Source organism: Lissotriton vulgaris, chromosome 9 (genome assembly GCF_964263255.1).
Source record: "Lissotriton vulgaris chromosome 9, aLisVul1.2, whole genome shotgun sequence".
Classification (NCBI taxonomy): Eukaryota; Metazoa; Chordata; class Amphibia; order Caudata; family Salamandridae; genus Lissotriton; species Lissotriton vulgaris.
In genome coordinates, this window is record NC_141697.1 from 598,214,849 (window position 1) to 598,236,184 (window position 21,336).

The 21,336-nt window shown below is 44.7% G+C and overlaps 1 protein-coding gene across 1 annotated transcript in view; it reads right to left on the reverse strand.

The window, feature by feature from the left end:
* The window catches only part of CCDC175 (coiled-coil domain containing 175), a 406,581-nt gene that overhangs the window by 91,548 nt on the left and 293,697 nt on the right, over window positions 1–21,336 (reverse strand). Inside the window, exons 10-11 of the mRNA XM_086938208.1 lie at window positions 440–550; window positions 271–342 (exon numbers count right to left, since the gene is read on the reverse strand). Of these exons, the coding sequence (XP_086794334.1) occupies window positions 271–342; window positions 440–550 (183 nt within the window). The remainder of the gene's footprint in view (window positions 1–270; window positions 343–439; window positions 551–21,336) is intronic.

A 21,336-nucleotide genomic window follows, 5' to 3' on the forward strand; every position in this document is an offset into this window, starting at 1 on the left:
TATGCACGAGTGATGGTACAAAAAGGTTCTAGATCTGTTACGATTCCATAGGGAGTCAGGGTTGTCTGTTCTGAGTTTGCCCAAACCATTACTTATATGACTAGGTATAGGGGTAAGCGAGGGGGCACTGTGAGCTAGCAGGATTATCGGCCAACATATCCCAAGGGGGTTCATGGAATTAGTCTGGCACCAACATTTATGTTGTCCAAACAAACTTAACGTACCTACTGAAAAAGTGGCAACAGTACGAAACTGGCAATATTATATTACCTTTTCTGCCTTTCCAAGTTAAGAGTTGACCGGCTTTCTTCGAGTTGAGCTCCGTATATATTAGTGGCGAGTCTAAGATATAAAACCAAATTCAAATGTTTTGCAAAATGTGGACACCAGAAGAAGACAAAAATATATATTCTGAACCGAATGTCTTAAGAACACATACTGGCTGCTTTCTTGAATCTTCTCAATTTCTTTTTCCATGTCTCTTATTTCTATCCTCATGTTTCCTAAGTGGTCAAGCTTTTCTTGTAGTGCAGATGACGATTTGTGCAACCTAACAAAAAAGGTAAATTCATTGGGTGAAATTAAACCTGGATCTACTCTTATTCCAGACCACAATAATCAGAATACAGAACACATACAAACATTTATGTAAAAAATGCTACATTAAAAATAATGGATAACATAAGAGTGATCATTTATTGTTATTAGTTAGTAAAAACCATAAACATACAAAATACAAGCAAGGTAAAAATAATCCTTCTTACATATTCACGTTAGTTAACAAATCTAAATGATTAAAATCAATTAATCTCTGCGTCAACCTGAATAAACACTAGTAAATCATGCAGAGAGATAATTGTATGGGCGTCAAAGGCACACTATACAGAAGAGCGTAGACTGTTAACCAGACTGTATCAACCTGGCAAGGAACAAGACAATCTTTCAATATTGGATAACATCATATTTTAGACTTGGACAACACAGAGTACAACTGATTTGGTACATCTATTGCTCACAAAATAATGAATATGTTAAACAAATCTAGGCTAATTTGCCGGAAGAGAAGGATGAAACTACATATGAAGCAACATTGTTTCACTCTTCTTTCTCTGAAGGCAAAAAGTTGAACTAGCACTATAACAACTTGCTGTATTGCTACTGTGAAAACAGTGTTGAATATGCCTACTAACCTCATTATAAATAGTACTTTGGTCAATTTTGCTTCAGAGGGAGCCAAAGATTGGTTGCTGCGTAATAACTTGAGATTTGTATCAGTTAAACTCTTTGAGCGCACTGTAGGACATTTTCTCCACCAAAGCAATAGCATGGTGGATTCTCTCCTGGATTTAGCACATTGTCCAGTAACCAGAGGTTCTCCCTTACCACCCAACTACAAAGCTGATGAGAACAGCGTGCTCGATTTTCAATGCCTTCCTTGTCTATGCTCTTCAAGTTATAGACCATTATTTGCTTACATTTAGATTTGCCATTTCATCTAAGGGTTTTAATCTTTCAAGTCAACAGAAGTTGGAAGAGGTTCAACGAATCAACCAGGATCAGATCTTGGAGCTGGGGCATGGGGGTGGGTGCTTTGAGGTACGAGGTATAACACTGTAATTCTGCCATCTGCAGATTTAGTGCAATGATGGAAGAGAAGAGATGGATGAGTCATTATCCCTCAGAAAAGCTGGAACATTTAATACAAATAGTGATGCAATGTCACGCGACACGCCAAGAGAAGCTTGCACCTCAAAGTCTGTTGTGAGTTGGATAGTTATGCAGTCAGTTCATTGGTTCACAAATAACAATCTCTCACAAAAGTGGTACATGATATTGACCTCTCACCACTTTGAATCGCTTCTTGGTATTTGAAAGAGGATAAAGAGTGGGAACAAGAGTGTTTAAAATTGAGCCTTATTTTGAAATCAATGCGATTCCCTATCCTGTTCTATTGTCACAGTCAAAGGAAAGCACTGTTGCAGCAGGGAAAATAATAAAGACAAGAGGTAAAAATCATGACAATGCAGAACACACAGAACTATTAAGCTGAGTTTATCTAGAAGAGGCCCCGGAGGCCCAAATCCAAGGCTGATATTCAAGATGTCCAGAAAACATAAAATTGAATATCATGAACCAAAATGGTACTCATTTAAATAGACAGAAGTTATCTGGAACTTATAGCATCGGCACGGCACTCCTGCCTGTACATTGGGCACCACTATATTAAGCAAATCAAACTACAATTGATCACAATACATTTTATAAACAACATATATATTTTGTATCTCATCTTTAGACTAAATTAAAAAAAGAAAAGAGATAAATGACACAAAATCCAGACAAACTAGATACCAGTTCTTTCCAAAAAAAACGTTCCCCCGTCATCAGGAATTTATATTCACTAGCAGTGTGTACATATTAGCAGTATTATTAAGTGTGTGATCAATAGACAATTTCAGTCTAGAGAATTACCATATGCATATCAGAGGCAGGATGCCTCCATCACAATTTTGATATCACAAAAGCAAACATCATCAAGTGGTTATCACATGTTCAGAAAAATATGCTAGCAGACAATTAAACCCAGGTCCCGATTTAGTGCTGGGTGCTAATGGAAAATCCTCTGATCAAGAGTGAAATTCAGAAACACAATGAGAATCGCTAGAGGAATTTGTTCCCCATATTATCCCAAAGATGCTGGAAATTCCACTGGGGTATTCTTGCTTGGATTGTTGTTTGTTCAGAAATCGGAGGATTTTCCGATACAATCCAACTCTAAACCAAATCTATGGATACTATTGCAAGACTCAGGGTTCCTATTATTTTTCACTGTCTATTATCAGCTGCTCAGCTGCAACTAAATATACTTTAAAACTGCAACTTTGGGGAGCGTGGCCAAGATGGTGGCAGGAGAGGTGAGAACGATAGCAAGACCACTCTAGCGTAGAGGTGCCCTACACAAAGTGAGCAACTCCAGTGCACCAACCAGCCCAAGCTGTCTCCGTGAGGAAAGAGACTCAGGCAGTGACCCCGCTCAGGGCGAGCTGTGCCAGAGCACCAGCATAGACACCAGTGCCTCTCCACCCAGCAGTCTGCGGCCCTCTCCCACAGCCATGCATGAGGCACACCCATGACCCAGAGGCTACACACGCAAAGCAGCGATTACACTAGTACACAACTGAGCTGACAGCGCCTCCTGGTCCCCATCCAGCTCGCCCTGGTGAATCGCCAAGCTCGGCCAAGTAGTATGTAGAGTTATACATGAGCTACAATGCTTCAGAGAGAGACAATGTGGACACACACACCTCTTAGAGACACAGCACCCTGATGTGGACCTAGGCCCATCTCAAGACCCAAGAGCCTCTCCAGCACCTGAACCGGGCCCAGGGCATGCACGGATAGCACCCACGCCTATCCTCCCCTGCTACTACAGAGGGTAAGGCAACCGTGGGACTACGGGGGCCTAGGAGATGGCAAAAGCACAAGGAAAGAAGAGCGCAGCCTAAAGAAACATGCTAAGCTGCACTGCGAGTACATTCGTTGAGGACAGCCAGCAGACCCAACAAGGCCCCACTTCTGTGCTGTACAATGAAGATGAAGCACCCCTCACATGGTCCTATATGGACTGCCTCTTCTCATTCCGGCGGGAAGGATTCCAGGCAGTAAAGCAAGACCTATCATGCGATCTACAAGAGATACAACAAGAACTAGAGGGGATGGATGACCGGGTCTCCACAATGGAAGACAGCCCATGGGCCAGGGTGATGAACTCGAACACCTGCAGCATGAAGTCCTTCGCCTTCAGGAGCAGCTGTCTGCACTACAGGCCCACAGAGAGGATTTGGAGAACCGCTCCAGAATAAATAACATCCGCATAAGGGGGGCACCATCAGGTGCGGATGGCTCAGACATAATGGGATACATTCAGGAGCTCTTCCACCAAATCCTTGGCGTAAAAGAGGAGACACGCATACAACTCATCCACATGCACAGTGGGGCGTCTGAGTGGGGAGGGAGCGAGCTACCCCAACATATTAACTTGCAGCAACAACTTTCAGCCTAAGGAAAACATGACAAGGTCACGAGAGACGCCCACACTGTTCACTTCAAGGGGCCCAAACTGCCTCTGTATCAAGACTTCTCGGCCCTGAAGCTTCAGAAGTGTGAAGTATTCCGATCAGTTACAGAGTTTCTCAGAAACAAATCAGCAGCACACTGCTGGGACTGCCCATTCTACATTATCTTCCGTTGGAAGGATAAGCTCCAAAAAGTCAGGACAGTGGTAGATGTATGACATGACACCACCTGAATATCTCGGATGACACCCCAGACTTTTCATGTAAGAGACGCCAAAAGAAGATGTGAGCAATGATGGTGCCCAATTGTGAACTGCTAGCGGGGCTCACCCGGACCTCACAACCAAAGCCCTCAAATTTCAAGCAGTTATTGACAGCCTTGTCGGAGACACTGGCCCTGCAGAAGTGGACTGACTACGACTTCGTACCAGCTACATGGAAGGGTACCCTGCCTTTAACTAGCAAACCCTTTCCCCACGATGGAACCAGAAGGGCAAGGGAGCAGTGGACCCTTGGACACCCCACTAGATGTAGATGGACGGAGCCTCAATTCTGGAATCCCCTTCCGGAAGGTCTTACTTGACACCAATGTTCATAGGACTACTAAGGCGTTCTTATGTTTATGTTGAGGGGAGGCACTGTACTCACTCTAACGATTTAGCCATTTGGGACCCTGAAAAGGCCGCAAATGCCGTATTCTATGCAATTACAGCCCATGATGCCTACCTGAGACCTCCCTGGCTCCACAGAGCGAAGGTATAATGTACAAGACCTCAATAGCCCAGTCAAGAGGAAAGCGGTACTTCCGCTGCTGGAGCAGGCTGGGGATGATTTGCCATGTTAAGGGAATCCATTTGGTATCTCAAGACTGGCACAGAATGAAGTCACAACATTTCTCAAACCAATACTTCTCAACTGGTTCTGCTAAGAAAGTGGGTGGTAGCCATCCTGTTCTCACGTTTCTTCCAGGGGACGACAGTATCCAAAGTAGCTGAGATATGGGGTGTGTCCAAGTCAGGGGGATTTCACTCAAAATAGCACCCATCTACGCACCAAATGACAACGGGATCCTAAAGCAAGCAACACTGGACACACTAGAGTCGCCTGATCAACCAATCCTGTTAGGAGGCGATCTTAATCTCGTGATGAATAATGTCCTAGGCCGATCTGGAGAGTGCTTTGGACAAGCGGAAACTGTGTCAAAGGGGGGCAGGCGCTGGGGGCTTGCCAACATATGGTTGACGATGTACGAAAAACACCAGAGATTACACATACTACTCCTCTGCCAACAAAATCTATGGCCCCATTACCCCCTTCCTTGGTTTACAGATTGTGCAGTATAGCGTCTAGGAGATTTCAATAGAGCCCATGGCACTACCAGATCATGCCCCGCTGGCCCTTTCCCTCTGTAAAGGGACTCCAAAAGAGTCAATAGTCCCGTGGAGACTATGTGGAAAATCTACTCCACTTACCTGTCACAGTACAAAATCTGACGTGTGAACTGACAGAATTTATGGCCAATAATGATACTGGAGATACACCCGTAGCTACTCTCTGGGAGACATTGAAGGTTGTGATGAGTAGGAACATTTTTGATATATCTGCAGCTGACAATAAAGTCTGAACGGAAAAGAGTTCAGAACTAGAAGGAAGGGTCAAAGAACTTGAAATAATGCACAAGCAAACTGGGGTCTGCGGATTTGGAGGCAGCTGGAGGCTGTCTGGTCTCCATTGGGAAGAGTAGATATAGATAGAGCAGAATATGCTCTGCTACAACTCCATAAGACTTAGCAGTTAGGTCCTGGTAGGGTACGGGGTAGGCTGGACCCTATTAAACCGTAAATCACAAAAAAGTGCCTCAACCCAAATTGCTTAACCAAAATTATTTAAATGGAATGGGCAAGCGTGTATGAGTTTGACCTGGTATTTTTATTTATACCTATTTACTTTATCACATTTTTCTAAACCTTTTTCAAAATGTCAAAAAAAAAGAAAATACATTCATAATATTTACACTACAGTACATGACTATTTACAACCACATATTTACAAATTTCATACATTCCACAAACAAAACTTTTTACAAATACACATGAAAGATTTATAATTTCATTAAATCGAATCAATCACAATCAAAGGAAAAAGACAAAGTCAAAACAAAGGAGCAAAGCCAAAAGATGGAAATAACTTATAAACAGCCTTCACTGATTCAAAAACTCTTAATGATATTGCTTGCTCCTTCTGGTGTGCTGACGCGTTTCTAGTCCAGGGAAACCAGTTCCCGGACTGTCATCAGGGCTTTGTTTTCTGTATAGAATGCAGAAAGACATTTAAGATTTATTACTACATTGCTACCTACTCCTATATCATGTTTTACACAGTTCATTTTCTGAAGGAAGTTCCTGTCTTTAGTAGGTCATTTCCCTTGAAGGTCAACAAAACGAAAAAAGCCTTCAAGTCAGCCTATTTTATTCCAAGAGAGACCGTTTCAAACAACGGGGAGTTATCTCATTATCTGCAATATGAGAAAAGTTGTTTTTAGGGTTGGGATCAGGTTTTATTGAGAAATTCAAAAGGGGGATACCCTGTTATGTTCATACCTTTTACACAGAGCTCAAGGTGATGGACGTCCCCGTCAGGCGGTGTTGTATCTTAATTTCACTCGAAGATTCTAACAAAAAGAATGAATACGGGCGTATATTAAAGGTGCATGCTTCCAACCATGGAAATGTCTTTCTGCATTCTATACAGAAAACTGACAAAGCCCTGATGACAGACCGGGAACTGGCTTCCCTGGACTAGAAACGCATCGGCACACCAGAAGGAGCAAGCAATATCATTAAGAGTTTTTGAATCAGTCAAGGCTGATTTATAAGTTATTTCCATCTTTTGGTATTGCTCCTTTGTTTTGACTTTGTCTTCTTCCTTTGATTGTGATTGATTCGATTGAATGAAATTATAAATCTTTCATGTGTATTTGTAAAAAGGTTTGTTGTGGAATGTATGAAATTTGTAAATATGTGGTTGTAATGTAAATATTATGAATGTATTTTCCTTTTTGGTGAAATTTTGAAAAAGGTATAGAAAAATTTGATGAAGTAAATAGGTATAAATAAAAATACCAGGTCAAACTCATACACTGCGCTTGCCCATTCCACTTAAATAATTTTGGTTAAGCATGTCGGGTGTAGGCAATTTTTTGTGATTTACTGCTACAACTCCAGCATATGTTTTACACAGGGACAGACAGATGTGGTAGACTGCTTGCCCACAGACTGCACGCAGAACTGCAGGCCTGGAGGGTAAAGGCTATCCGGAGGCCAGATGGCTCAGAAGGTGATGGGTGACACCTGTATTGAGGCATGCTTCAAGGACGTCTACAACATGCTATATGATGCCCAAGATCTCAGGGAAGTTGATAGCCTACAAACCTACAGGGCATACACACTAAACCACTGACCCCCTCAAGTAGTCCTTCCGCATGAAAGAAGTCATCTCAGCCATTGGTTGCCTCAAGTTTCAAAAGTTGGCCCAGATGGCTTCTCTTCTCTGTTCTACATAACTTTTTCTCAGACCATGGCCCAAATACTCACTAGGTTGTTTAATTGTTTTCTGACAGGGAGACCCTCCGATGATCCATGCTGATCCATGCTAAGGCTTCCATAACAGTAATCCCGAGACCCTTCAAAGATGGACTACAGTGTGGCTCCAATCTTCCCATCTCACTTATAAATGTTGAGGTCAAACTCTTCTCAGGTATTCTAGCAGCACACCTCAAACCCCTAATGCTGTCTATGGTATACCCAAACCATGTGGGAGTCATTCTTCATTGGCAATGCGGAGACAGCACCAAGAGGATTCTGCACCTGGTAGACCAAGGCAAGTGCTGCCGAAGGGAGATTTTGATTTTGGCGGTGGACGCAGAGAAAGCATTTGATAGGGTGCCCTGGTCCAATCTTATTGCTACCTTGAGGTATTTTGGTCTCAGGAGTAAAATTTGCAGCTGGATTCGAAACAGCTACAGCATGCCACAGGCAGTTGTAAGGGTCAGCAATGTCCTTTTTGACCCCCTTGCCTATTTGCAGGGGGACACAGCGGCGATGCCCTCTGTCCACCCTGCTGTTCACCCTTTTTATGGAGCCCATGACAGAGAGTGCGCGACGACCCACTAATCAGTGAAGTCCAGTTTGGGACACACACACACCATCAGCTTGTACACAGATGATATCCTGGTATCCCTCGATGTATCCAAACACTCCTTCCAGGCTTTTTCTGGAGGAGCTGCGGCTTTTTGGGAAGGCGTTGGGTTTTAAAATTAACTTTTAGAGGCCTCAGCCCCTCACCCGCTCGATTCCACTGGCCCTTCAGGCACAGCTGGATACTCAATACCCAAAGACTTGTTCAAACTCTAACATCTCCTAACTCAGGGTACAGATAGCCACTGCTATCGATGGCACAGTCAAGGTTAACTACCACTCCCTGCGTGCCAGGTCAGGACGGACTTGCAGAGTGGAAGCATTACTGCCTCTTTTGGCTCATCCGCGTAGCAGCCGTTAAAATGACCATGCTCTCTAGGGCCATATACATAGTTCAGGCACTCCTGCTTATGCCTCCACTGGGCATGCCAAAAGACATTGCAAGTGGAACTTCTCCACTTTGTCTGGGATGGTAGATATCCACATTTGAACATGGTTTTGGTTCACTGCTCCACATCAGAGGGTGGAAAGGGGTTCCCAACTTAATGCAATATTACTAGGCTGCTCAGCTATGCTTCCTTGTGGAATGACACCGGAGCGAATCGGAGAAGCACTGGTGCTTCATGGACCATGCTATAGCGGGAACACATATATGGAAACTCCCCTGGCTCCTATGAAAACATAGGATTTGGAGGTCTGTACTCCTTCCCACATCAAGGGCTACACTTGTGACTTGGTACTCGTGAGCGATCCGGGGTGGGACTGACCACGTTTCCCTCACCAATGATCCCTATTCTGGGCAACCCCGACTTTACACCAGGCCTCCTCCCCGCACCCTTCTCTGCTTGGCAGTAAACAAGCAGTAAGTCAGTGAGGCACCTCTTTAACGAAGGTGGGATAATCCGGTTTTACCCACTGAAGACAGACTATGGGCTCCCACAGTCAGAACGCCTCCACTACCACTAGTTTCAACATTGGATTATGCATCCTTCCATAACATATGGTGTGCAGAGATTACTTATTCCCTTTGAGAAATGGCTCCTACTGAAAGAATCATATAAACACCTTTAACAGAACTCTAAGCACTTCTGACATGGTCCCTCTCTGGAGAGAAGCCCCCTACACAGATGCGGTGGAAGCGAGAGACAGGATGACCCACAAAACAAATGGGAGAGATATATTACCAAGCACAGCATATGGCTCACAATGTGGCCAGCATAAAAAAAGCCACCAAGCTAACCACATATTGGTAACATACCCCTGCCAGGTTCAGAGAATTGCTGGTGAGGATGTGAGGCAACGGGCATGATACTGCACCTCCCATGGTCCTGCCCCAAACTAGTTCAGTACTGGGAGAATGTATTAGCGGACATAAACGGGCATATGGACACACCGCTACCCCGTCATCCAACCTAAACAATTCTAGGCCTCCATATTCCCCTGGCATACCATCTAAAACCCAAGAGAGGGCACCAGATCGGATCAACATTGAAAACAGCTCTTCAGGTGACGCTCTCTCATTGGGGGACTACCAATGTTCCTACACACATCACTTGGTTGCATAGACTATGGTGGAACCTAGGCATGGAGAAACTACTATTTGCTGCGGATCGCCACCCCAAAGCATATCCAGAGCTATAGGGGTCATTTGTTTTTCTCCCCTTCAAACAGTTTAACAAACTGACCTGCCCTAAATACATGTGTGTCCTATGCCTAATCCCAGTGGAGTACACCTGTATCCAAGGAGCAGCACCAGAGACATGAAATGCGTTACTTACCTGTAACTGCAGTTATCCAGTATTGGTGTCTTTCATAGATTCACATGCCTGAATCATTCCCCGTCTTCGGGATGGGAGTCCCCGGTACATAAATAAGTAATGTCCTATAGATATATAGAGAATAGTAGGCCTAAAGGCCTCACCTTAGTAACATATCCCTGTCCTTTTGTAAAAAGGACCAAACTCTAGAGAAGAGCTAATCAGCTGTCACCTCCCTCTAGAACCTTCCTGGCAGGAACCTCAGCCCCTCAGATTTTCGAACACACCAATCTAAGTAGGCGTGTTACTGAGAGAATTAGGTGAGTCCTTCCAGGGGAGGCGGGAGGGTTGCATGTGAATCTATGAAAGACACCAATACTGGATAACTGCAGTTACAGGTAAGTAACGCATTTCTTATCCAGTATTATGGTTGTCTTTCATAGATTCACATGCCTGAATCAGAGTAGCAAGCAATGCAGAGTGCACATTTCTGATGGTACAGTATATACAAGTCATTAGATAATAACATATCATGCGACTAGTAACAGCCAATAGGCATCAATAACAAGCATCAGAAAAGAAATGTGCATACCAGAGAAGGATGGAGGGACTAAGGAAGGCTCACCTTAGTGAAATAGATGGCGTAATACTGCTTGTCCCACCGCTGCATCTTTCATCAACTCCGTGTCCAGGCAGTAATGCCTCGTGAAGTATGTGTCAACTTCCATGTTGCCGCTCTGCAAATGTAAATGACTGGCACCCCTGCAAAGAGTCCCATAGAAGTGGACATAGCTCTCGTGGAGTGAGCTCTCACTTTAGAGCGTAGTGGCTGTCCTGCTTGTTCATGACAGAAAGCGATGGCCACAGAAATCCATCGTGAGATCCTCTGTTTAGTAAGTGGGAGGCCCTTCCTAGGTCTGCTGTAAGCTACGAACAGCTGGTTAGACTTTCTGAATGCTTTTGTCTTGTCGATGTAAAATTTCAAGCATCGTTTGAGATCCAAAGAATGTAGCGATCTTTCAGCTGCTGTGCTTGGATTTGGAAAGAAGGAAAGCAGAACCACAGGCTCATTTAGGTGGAAATCCGACGGAACCTTCGGAATAAACCTCGGATTGGTCCTCAGGATCACTCTGTAGTTCTTAAACTACAGAAAAGAATCCTGGATTGAAAACGCCTGCAGCTCACTCACCCTCCTGGCAGAGGTGAGCGCAAGTAGGAGCGCTGTTTTCCAAGAGATATATTTTAGGTCAGCTCTGTGCACTGGCTCGAATGGATTTTTCATGAGCTGATTAAGAACTACATTCAGATGCCAGGTAGGTGGCAACATCCTTACTGGCGGGAAAGACCTGTATAATCCCTTTAGAAATTGTTTGATCAACCTGCTCGACTAGAGGGATGGACCCGTTGAAGTTCTCTTATAACGGGATATTGCCGCCAAATGTACTTTGATGGAGGAGTGGACCAGGCCCGACTGTGCCAGATATAACAGGTAAGGTAAGACTTGCTCTGGTCAGGAAGAGAAAGGGCGTATCCCTTGATCTGCACACCAAACACAAAATTGCTTCCATTTCAGGGAATACGTTTTGGTAGTGCTATCCGCCCGTGCTTTGGCAAGAATGTTTCTACAGTCTTGTGGAATATTCAGATTTCGGAACTCTCGGAACTCAGGAGCCAGGCGGCTAACCTGAGAGATTTCAGATCCGGATGTTGAACTTGTCTGTCGTTCATTGTGAGCAGAGACAGGCACTGCTTCAGGCGGACCGGCGGTCCCAGGGATAGACGGTGAAGTTCTGTAAACCAATGCTGCCTCGGCCAAGTTGGGGCTATTAGAATTAGAGTACACGTCTCCACCTTCATCTTCCTTAGGACTCTGGGAAACATCGGAATGGCGGAAAGGCGTACGCAAAGACGTTGCGCCATGCGATGGAAAATGCATTCCCTAGAGATCCTGACTGGGGATGCCAACTTGCGAAGTGTGGGCATTTGGCGTTCATCCTCGTCGCAAATAGATTTATCTGTGGCGTGCCCCATCTGGAGAAGATTTGGTTGATAATCTGTTGATCTAGTTTCCACTTGTGTGATGATGTTTTCTGCCTGCTCAACGAGTCGGCGAGTACATTGTCTGTGCCCTGGACATATTCCGCCCGTAGGGCTACGTTGTTCGTTATTAGCCAGTTCCAGATTTTTTGCGACTCGCGAGAGAGTGTCAGCGAGCGCGTCCCTCCCTGTTTGTTGAGATAGTGCATCGTCGTAGTGTTTTCCGGGCACTAGGGAAGGACTGCTGGGCCAGGAAGACCGCTCTCAGTTCGAGCAGATTGATATGGAGTTTTTTCTCTGCAACTGACCATTTTACGCTTATCTGCAGTTCTTGCAGAAAGGCCCCCCAACCTTCCAAGGAGGCGTCCGTCGTGATGACATGAGGAGCTGCGGGAAGCAGGAATGTCAATCCTTGAGACAGGTTCTTTGACGACATCCACCAGCGTAAAGCCTTGACCATTTGAAACGTCACCTTTATGCGGTCGTCGAATGACCCTATGCATTGTACCCACTGCTTGGAAAGCGCCTCTTGCAGAGGACGCATCCTTAGACGGCAATGAGGTATCAATAGGATGCACGATGACATCATCCCCAACCGGGACTTGAAGAGGCGGACCGTCAACACTTTCTTCGAGGCCACTCCAGAGGCTAGTGATAGGAGTTTGCGTTTTCTCTCATGCGATGGGAACGCTCTTGCAGAACATTTATCCAGGGTTGCGCCTAGAAATGTGATGGTTTGAGAAGGCTGCAGGGTCGACTTCTCTTGGTTGAGCGTAAGACCCAGATGATTGAAGAGACTCAGACAGGCGTTGGAAGATCTGGAAGCGTTTTTGAAGGATGGTGCCTTGATTAGCCAATCGTCCAGATATGGGAAGACTTGGTGACCGTGTTGCCTGAGGTACGCCGCCACTGGGGGAAGACATTTTGTGAAGATGCAGGGCGCTGACTTGAGTCCAAAGGGCAGGACACGGAACTGGAAATGTCTGCCCGCTACTGCAAATCTCAGGTACTTTTTGTGATTCTTGTGAATTGGTATATGAAAATACGCGTCCTGTAAATCCAGTGACGCCATGAAATCCCCCTCCTCCAGAAGATGCAAGACCTCTTGTATCGTGACCATGCGAAACGACTGCTTCTTCAAGAATGTGTTCAATGCCCTGAGGTCTAGGATTGGCCTCCATTTCTTTTCTTTTATCTTTATCAGAAAAAATCGGGAATAAAATCCCTTTTCCCTCTGTGATGGTGGCACCTTCTCTAATGCTCCTTTCTGTAGTATTACAGAGATTTCTCTTAGAAGCAGTCGTAAGTTTTTGTGATGCATTGGGCGAGGTGGAGTTTGCGGAGGAGTGTTCATAAATTCCATGGAATGGCCAAATCGTATTAATTGAAGGACCCAACGGTCTGAAGTAATTCTCTTCCAATTGTTCAGAAAGTGGGTAAGTTTTCCTCCAATTTTCAATAAGTGTGATGAGATCTGAACTAGCTGGATAAACAAGTCATTGTCTTCTTCCGTTATTTCTCTTTTGTCCTTTGCCCCGAAAGGATGACTTTCCATTCGAGGATTGTTGGCCCTGTTCTTGTTGGCGCTGCTAATACTGTGGTCTACTCTGATTGGAAGAGTAAGATGACCTGTTTTGGTAACCTCCCCTGTAGGAAGATTGACCTCTACCTCTGTTTCCTCGAAAGGACTGATTCTTATACTGCCCAGTGCTCTTGCAATGTCAGTGTCCTTTTTATTATTTTGTAGAGCCTCATCAATCTTGGAGCCAAACAGTAGTTGGCCATCATATGGTATATCCAGAACCTTTGACTGCACCTCAGGTCAGAATGAGGTCGCTTTCAACCATCCATGCCTCCTCAAAACCGCTGCTCCAGCTAGTTGGCGGAATCCTGTCATTGCCACGTCCATTACACAGGCTATAATTTCTGAAGCTGATGTTTGACCCTCAAGAAGTATTGTTTTACCTCCTCCTTAGAGGTATTTGGCAATTCAGACAGGTATGGGGCTATATCAGCCCACAGTTGTCTATTATAGCGCCCCAGAAGCGCTAGGGCATTTGCCACTTTACCAGTCATCGCCGACATTGTGGAAAATCGTTTCCTGATGTTGTCCAATATCCTTCCCTTCTTATCCGGCGGCGCCGATAAGGGAGATGAGGGATTTCTGGAATTCTTCTGTGCCGCCTGCGTCACCATCGAATCAGGTTTAGCCTGACCTGTCAGGCAGGCCGGCGCCGTATTTGGAGCTTTGTATTTTTTGGCCAAACGAGGGACCACTGGTGAAACCGAGGCGGGATTTTGCATAACCTGAACCCCCTGTGTCCAAAGATAATCAATAATCTGAATCGACCTCGTTGATTTCTTAAGAGGTTCTTTGAAATCGTACAGGAAGCAGTCCTGCTCCTGGGAATCTATTGTAATTTGGAAGCGCTTAGCGGCCCTTTCCACCACATTATGGAAACCACCGATGTCCACCGGCAGAGAATCCGAGGTGGCGGGCACTGGAGATGCTGGGGAAGGTATAACGTAATCGTCCCAGTCCTCATGGACAGATTGACCGTCCTGCACTTCACCTTCCTCTTGTTGTTCCTCCTCTTCTTCTTCGTCAGAAGATTGAGGTCTTGGCAAATCCACCCTTTCCTGCTGGATCACTAAGGCGGCAGTCGTGGTCTTGGTGATGGCGCTGCCGTGGCAGTTGGAGGAGCTGGAGATTCTGGGAATCTCTGCTTGTAATCTTGGTTGAGGTATTGCAGATCTGCGACCAAGGATGCTGGAACACAGACCATAGGTGTAATTTGTGGTGTAACTACCTCCTCCTGAACATCCTCCTCATCTGAGCTCTGGCATTTAACATGCAGCTCTGAGGGGCTATTTGCTTGAAACATATCCCCGTAATCAGAGTCCTCATCTTGAAGGAGACATGTTGGTGGTAAATGCTGCACACGACTAGGAGAAGTTCACTCCGGCGTTAGTGTTTTTCTGGTGATTTTCAGACGTACGGAAGCTGTTTGAAATCCAGAATCACTCAACATCAACGGGCCGGTCGACGAAGTGATCGTCGATAGAGAAGTGTCGACATTTCTCATATTCTGTAAATTTGTCGTCGACGGTGTCGTCTTTGACAGTGTCTTCGTCGATGGTGTCTTGGTCGACGGTGCCTTCGTCGACGGTGTCTTCGTCGACGAGGCCTTCGTCGATGGGACCGTCGTCGACGATGTCGATGGTGATGATCTCGCCGTCGACGCTGTCGTTGGTGAGGCAATCGTCGACGGGATCTTGGGCGCCGACGATGATCTCTTAATAACAATCATCGACGATAAAGCCTTACCCGCGGTCGTCGATGGGGTCGTCGTCGTCGATGAGGATAATGACAATGCTGTCGTCGTCGACGTAGAGACATAAACACTGCTTTCTTGAACGCTGATAATGTCGTCGACGAGATCGTTGTCGTCGACGGCGCAGGCTTCTTGAAGGTGTGAACCTCCTTTTCAGAAGCTTATTTTGACAGAGCCTCTGAAGACTTTCTTGGTGTCTTCTTTGGAGGGGCGTCCAGAGGGCTAGGGGAAGATACCCTTGGCCTTTTCAGAGATGTTTTTGAGGAGACCGAAGAGCCCTCACTTTCCTCAGAGGAGTCCAAATTATCTCTATCCTTGAGCCTTTGGAGCCAGATTAAAAGGCGTCCTTCTCTGTCTATGAGAGTTTTGGTAGAAAAAGTTCGACATACCTTGCAGTCCTTAGCTGAATGATCAGGGTACAGGCAGTACAGGCAGTCCTTATGATGGTCATCTATGTGGAGTCTTTTCTTCCCACAAGAGCCACATTCTCTAAAGAGACCTTTCTTAGGAGTGTCAGCCATAGTGTACAGCTTTCACTTGAGGGAAATATCGAAATGTTGAAGAAAAAGCTTTGACGAAACAAACCTGAGCAGAACTCAGGGGGAGACTCCCTTAGCACAGCGTGCAGTAGAAAATCTACAGGTGACAGCTGATTGGCTCTTCTCTAGAGTTTGGTCCTTTTTACAAAAGGACAGGGATATGTTACTAAGGTGAGGCCTTTAGGCCTACTATTCTCTATATGTCTATAGGACATTACTTATTTATGTACCGGGGACTCCCATCCCGACGACGGGGAATGATTCAGGCATGTGAATCTATGAAAGACACCCATAATACTGGATAAGTAAACGGGTACCGGCTTGAGACACTAATAAACTCAATCTGCCTATCCTCACAGGGTCCTGGGCAGCCTAGACCTTACCAAACTTCAAGTGAATACAAGTGGTAGGGGAGACTTATAGGAACAGTTGGGATTTGTTTGTAGGACTCTTTCCTTTCATTTACCAACCAGATATTTTGCTTTGCTATGTAATATTGGGCTTTCAAGGTGTGGACAAGGTACATGATGTTGGAGGATCTGTTATGTGCTCTTTTCATAAAACAATAAAACAGATTTGAACCACAAGACTGAAACTCCAATCCGCCAATGATATAGCGCCCCAGTGAAAAAATAAACAATGTGATCTTAACAGGTAATCACTTCCCAGTCTAAGCAGCATCCAATGTTTCTTGCTAATATCCCACTTCTTTCTTTGCCACTGTCATGTGTTCTATACAGGGCCCATTATGGTTTCCCTATGTTAGCCTAACTGTGCATGACCCAGGCCGCATTAGCTTTGCACACGTTACTATATCAATATGTTTGCTTCTGTGTCAAATTATATTTTCTCCCAGAATCTGAAGTTGTTTTCCCGGTCTATTCTTTCTTGGGATTTAGTCTGAACAGCAGACAAGGTCAAACAATGTCCCTTGTCATTTTGTTCTGGTCAGGCACTCGCACCTATACACAACACAGAAATGCAGCTGTTGTTTATGAACAGGTGAACCCTCTCATATAGGTATGCTAAGCAATATAACACACAGAGTGAGATAGATATTCCTGAGAGAATATTGCAGCTGTTTCTGAGATGTAGAACGTCCATCTGTGTATGCTAAGGTACGGAGTCTGCTACTAAACCTAGAGTTCTTTGCTGTCTAATCAGTTTGCTTCCGTAGAAGGGGAGGAGGTTTAGGATATTCTGCCTCATAATATGACTCGGCTTTTCCTAATATATTGTTTATTGACAATGCTGATGGTATTTTTGCTAGGCAGTTGTTTTCCCGCTTGTAGCATGTATACTGTATTCTAGAGCACAACAGTTGAAATAAACATTTCAAACTTCCATTGTGGCTCTGTCGTATCTTATTGTGCAATAGCATAAGTGTGAGAGCGAAAGGGGGTGTCCTGTTACTATGATCCCTGAGAAGGTAGGGAGTGTTGTGTTCTGGGGTTTCAATTCCCGGATATGAGTAGGAGGGCAGGTGAGACTTTATAGCTATTCAGGCTCGGACTCATGGTACTGAGGTGGTATGTTGACTCATTCCCTATCTACTAATATTCTATGGTCCCAAGCAATTTACAAGAGGCAATATTTCTGGCAGGATCCAACAGCAAATAAGTACACTATTGGTCATGGTCCTCCAAACACCAAGTCACAATGGGATAATTCTATACCATTCATGATAATCTTGTGTGCAGGAAAGTATGCTGCCATGGTTTAGAAATAGATTGGAAATAGATGGGCAACCTATGAACACAAATATCTGCATTCTGCCAAGGGCAGAAGGTTTTAGATCCAATAAAAACATAAAGGTGATAGCGGGGCCCAAGGTGGCCCCTAGATATAGCATCTTTTTGTAAAAGTTTTTTAAAGATCTGGAATAAAGTAAATGATAAAGCAAAGAGAGTTCACCAAGTTAATGTACTGCAATTGCTGTCCCAACTCCATAAACCTCCTGACATTGCGACAAATGTTTGGCATTTGGGTGAGCCTGTGGATCCTGACTTTCAGGACCCAACAAATGGTCTGTTTGTTAAGTAATGTAAATTGTACTAATATGGCATAACACTGGAATGGCCTATTGTTTGAAGGAGAGAACTGGAACTTCTGGAAGAAGTATATGCTTTTGTCAATGTGCTGTTTGCTTCAAGCATTATAAAGTATTATGAATCAGCATAGACTTCAAGTCACACTGGTGCAACGAGGATTGCATTTATGCTGCTTTTGCAGTTGTACTGCATATTCCTAACTTCTTGTCAGAATATAGCAACTGGAGGAAACGCTTACAGAACAATAAATGCCTATGGGTCAGCAATTTTTGCCAGATCAGAGTACAGTGAGAAGTTCCATGTACAGTAACATCCGCTGGTTTGTGGATGTTAACATGAACATTTTCTCAGTAAAGGCTAGACTTGTTATTTGGAAAACAAAGGTTAGGGAGGGTCAAGGGGACTATGTTTAGAGACCTACCAGACTCAATACCCCTAATCAAACTACCAAGAACAAAAAGAGTCGGAAGGTCTGTTAAGCTACGTAGCTGAGTTTATAAGGTCCTTCTAAAATGACCCTTTTGGATTGCACTGAACCAGACCAAATGGTAACATGACACGATAATGTATTTGATATCCTATCAGCCCACCCATCTGGCGGAGCCTCGTCATGTAGGACGTCTGACCAGGTGGTGAGTCCAAGCCCAGATGTATTGGCTAGACACCACACACTACTGGTTCATCATATGAACGTGTCCGTGCCACTGAATGGTGCTGAGAAAATGCAGTGCAAAACAGGGAATAAAGAATAAGTGATCTTAAAATGACGGTCGAGGTAAAGAAAAAATGTTTTTATTGAAGATATTCACCAAGACGCCAGATTAAAAAAGAGTGTGGGACAGTGTGAAATAATCACTGTGATGCTTGGTTGTGTTAAGGATCAGGCCAACATGTTTCTGCCGAAGGTGAAACTACACCGGCATTCTTCAGGGCCGAATACACAAAGATGTTGCTACTGCAATGATACACTCAGACAATTAATACAAAGTGCAGACAAAAAAAGGGACAGACCAAATGATTTGTTTAAAGTACTGTCCAAACTATTGGTGTGGTCTAATAGACCATCCTACCATCTCCTCCAGATCAGTAGTTAATAGAGGTAGAGATCCTAAAAAAGGAAACAAAAAAAGACAACTAATATTGTTTGTTCTGCCATCATGATGGACTAATCACAATATCAGGACCAACATATAAACTCAGCTAGGCTGGTCCCTATTAGGACGGCCACATGTTAATAAGGTTACATATTCAAGTCAACCACCAGACATTGCTGAACATTAATTATGAACAATGCTTTCAAAGACTTACCCAGCAATGTGTGGGAGTCGAGCCTCACCTCACCCGGCGACGGCTCGGAGATTGAGGCCCCGCTCTGTGCACAGAACAGAAAATTTAACGTGTCATCCTGAGTTGACTCAGAGGTCTGTGGTCAGTGTCAGGTTATACAGTCTGTGCATTTAAAAACTGGTTGTGTGACTGTCCTCTCTGAACGCTGCCCCATGGAGAACAAAAGGAAGGACTGGTTGTCTGACCAGATCAGAGTCTAGTCGCTGGCTAGTAAAATGACCCTAGAATGATTATCTATGTTCATCTAGTGCCCATTTGATGGTGGTACAATCAGTTGTAAATACCCACCCTCCCTAGGCCAGGCAATGGATGTAAAAAGTCTAGCTCAAGAATAGTTATCCCAGAATAAAGGATTTGATTGGGAAGACCCATGTAATGTGCTCATCTAGAAGAGTATATGGAATGAAATACAGTAGAGCATAAACCAATCCCCTTAGACTGCAGGTGAAGAAAGAGTAAGTAAAATGCTCAGAATTGCAAGTCTGACTAAGAAAGCGTCTGCCCCAAGTGAGTATAGTTTAACAATAAGTTCTATGTAAAAGTGGGGGCCACAGCAAGACCACAAAGCCTAGAAATGCGCGTCCCAATCTGGCTAACTCACCTCTCCGTCGGTACCTCTTGACTGACACCTAAGCCGAAGGGGAGGCAACGAGGAGAGGTGAGGCTAATGTATTTATACCCCTTCTGATTGGTAAAACGGCAGCAGCTGTGCTCCTATCGCTGCTGCCGATAAAGCGATCGTCTTTGTTATGCGCATGCGCGGAAAGGTGGCACTGAACCGCGCTGTCTTTGATGTGCGCATGCGCGGAAAATGGCACTAAACAGCGCTGTGTACCCAAACGCGGGCATGCGCAATGGTGTATCCAAGCGCCTCCATGTCGGCGCCGGAATTAGAGCAGCGCACGTGTTTAAATAAACGGACTGTTTACAAACAACAGCAGAGATCCTCGCTAGTGAGCGCATGCTCTGTGATGTGCATGCTTGTGTTGTATGTGCAATGCGCGTTGCCGAGAGTGACCATTCGGCAGGAGAATAACGCGGTAAGCTACATTGAATGACCCTGCCCCACGGGACTAACAAGCAAGAAATGCATAGAAGGTGATCACATTGGTGGCACAGTGCATGACAGCTCCCAGTACGAACATAGCTACATAAGCTAAAGTCCCTAGCCAGACATAATGCATCCTAAGGGGACAATGAACACCAACATGCTTATAATGGCAATGGTGTAGTTAGATACAGACCATAGTCAATCAGTGTAGTCTGTAAATATAGAGAGAATGGGTGTAAAAGTATGCTAGATGTCAGGACCCACAGCAAATTATGGCGGAAGGGTATGAGACATGGTTGATGTCGTCACTATAAGACTAGGGGGTTCCAACACATGGTAATAATCGCTGGTTATACTCAACGGTGAGTCTATCAGGACCAGAGACAACGGAGCTAACAGACTCTAGCCTAATGGTAGTATTGTGTTGGAAGTGAGATAAACTGTTTGCTGACGTGTGTTAAATGATGTCTGGTTGCTGCAGAGGTCTACATAGTGTGAAGTATGGGTAACACCATCTAATATTGTGTTGAGTAGTAGATGGCGTCTCCGGAAGCTCGCGGCTGATTAAATGGACACCCAAGGTATGTTGTCATTCAACCCTGAGGTGTCAGTTTGCAATTTAAAAATCCAGCGTTGCTCCTTGATGAAAAGAAACCTTGAAATGTCCGTTATATGTGGTGGGATGAATGGTTGTTCCAAAACAACCCACCTGAGATCTTCAGCTTTATGCTTTTTAATCAAAAAGTGGTTTGTGAGGCAGGTGGACTGTTTATTACATCGTATTGTGCTCTTATGTTCACTAATACGGGACTTCACTTTCCTGGTGGTATGTCCAATGTAAGCCATGCCACACGGGCATGTAATCCTGTAGATCACTCTCTCAGAGTTACAGTTAGTATGTTTCAGCAACTTCCACGGTCTGTCAGTTCCGATGTCAACGGAAAGTG